Source organism: Salvelinus alpinus, chromosome 1 (assembly GCF_045679555.1).
Source record: "Salvelinus alpinus chromosome 1, SLU_Salpinus.1, whole genome shotgun sequence".
Classification (NCBI taxonomy): domain Eukaryota; kingdom Metazoa; phylum Chordata; class Actinopteri; order Salmoniformes; family Salmonidae; genus Salvelinus; species Salvelinus alpinus.
Window position 1 is genome coordinate 55263713 of NC_092086.1, and position 5942 is coordinate 55269654.

Sequence of the window (5942 nt, forward strand, 5' to 3'; positions counted from 1 at the left end):
GGTCTGAATACTTCCCGAATGCACTGTTTATACAAAAGTATGTGGACACCACTTCAAATTAGTGGATTTGGCTATTTCAGCCACACCCGTGCTGCCAGGTGTATAAAATTGACCACACCGCCATGCAATCTCCATAGACAAACATTGGCAGTAGAATGGCCTTACTGAAGAGCTCAGTGACTGTCAAGAGCTCAGAGCTCAACGTGGCACCGTCATAGGATGCCACATTTCCAAAAAGTACGTTCGTAAAATTTCTTCCCTGCTAGAGCTGCTGTTATTGTAAAGTGGAAATGTTTAGGAGCAACAACGACTCAGCCACAAGCTTACAGTATGCTGAAGCGCATAGCGTGTAAAAATCGTCTTTCCTCAGTTGCAAACTGCCTATGGAAGCAACGCCAGCACAAGAACTGTTCGTCGAGAGCTTCATGAAATGGGTTTCCATGGCCCGAGCAGCCACACACAAGACTAAGATCACCATGCACCATGCCAAGTGTCGACAGGAGTGGTGTCAAGCTCGCCGCCATTGGACTCTGGAGCAGTGGAAATGTGTCCTCTGGAGTAAAGAATGATGCTTCACCATCTGGCAGTCCGACGGACGAATCTGGGTTTGGCGGAACACATGAGAACGCTACCTGCCCGAATGCATAGTAACAACTGACAAGTTTGGTGGAGGAGTAATAATGGTATGGGGCTGTTTTTCATGGTATGGGAGCCTAAGTACCAGTGAAGGGAAATCATAATGCTACAGCATACAATGACATTCTAGATGATTCTGTGCTTCCAACTTTGTGGCAACAGTTTGGGGATGGCCCTTTCCTGTTTCACCATGACAGTACCCCCGTGTACAAAGCGAGGTCCGTACAGAAATGGTTTGTCGAGATCAATGTGGAAGAACTTGACTGGCCTGCACAGAGCCCTGACCTCAACCCTATCTAACACCTTTGGGATGAACTGAAACACAGACCTTGAGCCAGGCCTAATCGCCTAACATTAGTACCCGACCTCACTAATGCTCTTGTGGAACCGGGGCCTCCCACTCCTCTTTCTATTCTGGTTAGAGCCAGTTTGCTCTGTTCTGTGAAGGGAGTAGTACACAGCTTTGTACGAGACCTTCAGTTTCTTGCCAATTTCTCGCATGGAATAGCCTTCATTTCTCAGAACAAGAATAGATTGACAAGGTTCAGAAGATAGATCTTTGTTTCTTGCCATTTTGAGCCTGTAATCGAACCCACAAATGCTGATACTCCAGATACTCAACTAGTCTAAAGAAGGCCAGTTTTATTGCTTCTTTAATTAGAACAACAGTTTTCAGCTGTGCTAACATAATTGCAAAAGGGTTTTCTAATGATCAATTAGCCTTTTAAAATGATAAACTTGGATTAGCTAACACAATGTGCCATTGGAACACAGGAGTGATGGTTTCTTATAATGGGCCTCTGTACACCTATGTAAACTCAGCAAAAATAGAAATGTCCCTTTTCAGGACCCTGTCTTTCAAAGATAATTCGTAATAATCCAAATAACTTCACAGATCTTCATTGTAAAGGGTTTAAACACTGTTTCCCATGCTTGTTCAATGAACCATAAACAATTAATGAACATGCACCTGTGGAACGGTCGTTAAGACACTAACAGCTTACAGATGGTAGGCAATTAAGGCCACAGTTATGAAAACTTATGACACTAAAGAGGCCTTTCTACTGACTCTGAAAAACACCAAAAGAAAGATGCCCAGGGTCCCTGCTCATCTGCGTGAACATGCCTTAGGCATGCTGCAAGGAGGCATGAGGACTGCAGATGTGGCCAGGGCAATAAATTGCAATGTCCGTACTGTGAGACGCCTAAGACAGCGCTACAGGGAGACAGGACGGACAGCTGATCGTCCTCGCCGTGGCAGACCACGTGTAACAACACCTGCCCAGGATCGGTGCATCCGAAAGTCACACCTGCGGGACAGGTACAGGATGACAACAACAACTGCCCGAGTTACACCAGGAACGCACAATCCCTCCATCAGTGCTCAGACTGTCCGCAATAGGCTGAGAGAGGCTGGACTCAGGGCTTGTAGGCCTGTTGAAAGGCATGTCCTCACCAGACATCACTGACAACAATGTCGCCTATGGGCAGAAACTCACCATCGCTGGACCAGACAGGACTGGCAAAAAGTGCTCTTCACTGACGAGTCATGGTTTTGTCTCACCAGTGGTGATGGTCGGATTCGCGTTTATCGTCGAAGGAATGAGCGTTACACCGAGGCCTGTACTCTGGAGCGGGATCGATTTGGAGGTGGAGGGTCCTTCATGGTCTGGGGTGGTGTGTCACAGCATCATCAGACTGAGCTTGTTGTCATTGCATGCAATCTCAACGCTCCTCCCTCATGTGGTACCCTTCCTGCAGGCTCATCCTGACATGACCCTCCAGCATGACAATGCCACCAGCCATACTGCTCGTTCTGTGCATGATTTCCTGCAAGACAGGAATGTCAGTGTTCTGCCATGGCCAGCGAAGAGCCCGGATCTCAAACCCATTGAGCACGTCTGGGACCTGTTGGATCGGAGGGTGATGGCTAGAGCCATTCCCCCCAGAAATGTCCGGGAAATTGCAGGTGCTTTGGTGGAAGAGTGGGGTAACATCTCACAGCAAGAACTTGTAAATCTGGTGCAGTCCATGAGGAGGAGATGCACTGCAGTACTTAATGCAGCTGGTGGCCACACCAGATACTGACTGTTACTTTGGATTTTGACCCCCTCTTTGTTCAGGGACACATTATTCCATTTGTGTTAGTCACATGTCTGTGGAACTTGTTCAGTTTTATGTCTCAGTTGTTGAATCTTATGTTCATACAAATATTTACACATGTTAAGTTTGCAGTTGACAGTGAGATGACGTTCCTTTTTTTGCTGAGTTTAGATATTCCATAAAAAAATCTGCCGTTTCCAACTACAATAATAATTTACAACATTAATTATGTCTACACTGTACTTCTGATCAATTTGATGTTATTTCAAGGGACAAAGAAATGTGCTTTTTAAAAAACAAGGACATTTCTAAGTGACCCCAAACTTTTGAACGGTAGTGTATGTACCCTATATTTAATATATGATTCACTTAAGTTTAAACAGTGCAGCAACTGTGTTTTGAATTGATTTGGCAGTTGTCTGTTTTTTCTTCTGATGTGAGGGTTTAGTGATGTCACATTCACATAAGGACACAAAGTGTTCAAAGATCCAGCCCAAACTGTGAGGACAATAAGAATTAGAAGTCACAACACACCCCTGACAATTACACACGAATTCTCACATCAAATGCCTAACCAAAATAAGTTAATAGAAAAATGTGTAACCTGAAACGCTGTTACCATAAAGAATATAGGCCTACACATACTAGATTGATGACCATCTATGTAAAAAGTAGACACGTTGGACATTGAAGTCTTCACATGAACTTCTTGTCTAACCAAAGTTTTTTTTTTTATTGACCCTGAATAAGAAAAAGTTGTACAAAGGACTACTGTATATGGTAAAAATTGTTACACTTTGAAAAAAATTCAAAACAGAGAACTTTGTACAGTAGATGGCATATTTTTATTGTGCAAATTAAACAAAGTAACATCCTGCAATCAAACTGACAGAAACTTCTGTTAATACTAAAACTGAACTGCACTTAGAAAAACCCTTGACATTTCGTGGGCCTACATCTCATAACAAGGTCACACCAAGGCAACTACAACTACATGAAAATGACATTTTACTTACATTTTCATGGTGCATTAAGAGCAAGTTTCATTATTTTAAAAGTCCCTTAGAAAACGTCTGCAGTGGAAACATCTACAAGACAATGTTGCCAGGCTGCAATCCCCTAAGTAGGAGCATACAACTCAACCATAGTCCAATTCTAACCCGAATACCTCAAACATTCCATCCTTCTAATCTTTATTAATAGATTAATATAGCATAGTTTGTAACACCTTTATTGGACATATTGAATATAAACATAGGCATACTGTATTCATGGACTCTTGAACGGTGACCTCTTTCACAATGACGCATTCATCCAACTCAGCAAAAATCTTCAGTCAAAATCAGTAAAACCCTCCATATTTTGTGCAATCTGTAGCTTCCTTTGTGATTCATAGTGTCCCCTCCCTGCTATTGATCAGCAACTCATTCAACAGTATTTTCCTTAGTGCTCATCTCTACCCGTCTCTCCACATCACACTTGCTTCCCCTTGCCCTCAGAGATGACATGCTCCGGGGCAGCCCTTTTGAACCATTCAGACCATGACCCGTCATACACAGACACTGACCCTGAATGCCCCAGCAGGTGAGCAGCCAGAACCACGTGGCATGCAGTGACCCCTGACCCACAGGTTACCCAGAAAGGTTTCTCCAAGTCCACCCCTGCCTCTCTGAACATTTTTGCCAGCACTTCAAGCTCCAACTCCTTGCCTGAGGCATCCATGAACTTGGCAAAAGGCATGTTGATAGTACCAGGAATGTGGCCAGGCTCAATGTCTGTGTGTGAGAGAAAGAAAAACAATTATAAGGAGAGCAATAAAGAGGGGAAGAGATAAAGAGGGAAGGTGAGATTTTATAAAAAATGAATTGGGGCAAAATATGTCCTGACATTTAAAAAATCATATTAGCAAAAATGTATAATAACGTCAAATGTAATCAATTCCAGGAGGCCAAAATACATCTTTGCATATGTTCCCACTGACCATCTCTTGGTTCTGGTTCGGTTCCCCGGAACCTGCCTGCGGATCTTGCGTCAATCACTTGCACCTGTTTGGTCTCGATGTTTTTCAGCACATCTTCATACGACTTGACCCAAGAATGATTGGCGGTCGCCTTGAAATCCGCACGTCCTGGCTTGGTGTATTCTGCAGTGACCGGATGGCCCTCGGCCAGCCAATTCTTCATACCCCCGTCCAGGACCGATACAGAATTGTGCCCAAATAATCGGAACATCCACCACACTCTGGGTGCGCTGTATGACCCAAAATCGCTGGTATCGTACACTACTACATGTGTATCGTTTCCTATACCTAAACCCCCCACATACTCTGCAAAGTAGCTTGCAGTTGGGAGCATATGATCCATAGAGGAAGTTTTGTCGGAGCATTTGTCAATATCAAAGAACGAAGTTCCAGGTATGTGCTGTTGGTTAAATTCCGCATTTGCATCGCGTTTTAATTTCGCTAGATACCAGGACGTATCCAGAATTCGAAGATTCGGTCCAATAAGGTTGCTTTTTATCGCATCTGCAAGCCATTTGGCTGAAACAAGCGCCCGGGTTTGTGCCGCCATGATTGTCCTTATCTTGCACTCTGAATCAGGGTTGCCAGGTCATTTTCAAAAACTGGATCTTGACGACTCAAAACCCGCCCATAAGGCCTGAAAAGTAGTCCCAGGAAGAGGGGAGTTGCCACATTTAGCCAATAAACCCATTTTCCCGACAACGTCGAGCGACGAAGGAATTTCGACTTAACTTCTAACAACTTTAGAAGCAAAATTCGGTTTTTCATCAAAATAATAATTATTGCAAGCTAATGTGACTAATAAAGGAATTGGAATATGTCGCAAGAGAAAATATAATTCGCTCTTTTTACACTTTTCTCACAATTGTGCCGTTATTACAGTACCAGTAAAAAGTTTTCCTATCAATGATACCTTTGTATATTTTCATATACAGTACCAGTGAAAAGTTTGGACACACCTACTCATTCAAGGGTTTTTCTAGATTTTACTATTTTCTACATTGTATAATAATAGTGAAGACTTCAAAACTATGAAATAACACATATGGAATCATGGAATAACCAGAAAAGTGTGAAACAAATCCAAATATATTTTATATTGAGATTCTTCAAAGTAGCCACCCTTTGCCTCGATGACAGCTTTGCACACGTCTTCACTATTATTCTACAATGTAGAAAATAG

At 43.0% G+C, this 5942-nt stretch overlaps 1 protein-coding gene across 1 annotated transcript; it reads right to left on the reverse strand.

The window, feature by feature from the left end:
* Positions 1-3561: 3561 nt before the first annotated feature.
* On the reverse strand, positions 3562-5412 carry LOC139580866 (3-mercaptopyruvate sulfurtransferase-like). The gene is made up of 2 exons (XM_071409951.1): positions 4721-5412; positions 3562-4514 (listed from the first exon to the last, which is right to left on the reverse strand). The coding sequence occupies exons 1-2, from the start codon at positions 5307-5309 to the stop codon at positions 4213-4215; spliced, it is 891 nt and encodes a 296-aa protein (XP_071266052.1). The 5' UTR covers positions 5310-5412; the 3' UTR covers positions 3562-4212.
* Between the last annotated feature and the right edge of the window lie 530 nt (positions 5413-5942).

What these genes read in the sequence shown, in the direction of transcription:
- LOC139580866 (XM_071409951.1), bottom strand. Translation starts at nt 5,309, where the DNA reads ATGGCGGCACAAACCCGGGCGCTTGTTTCAGCCAAATGGCTTGCAGAT. An exon ending in CGAACCAGAACCAAGAGATG is followed by an intron (nt 4,515 to 4,720) that starts GTCAGTGGGAAC and finishes TCTCACACACAG; the next exon opens with ACATTGAGCCTGGCCACATT.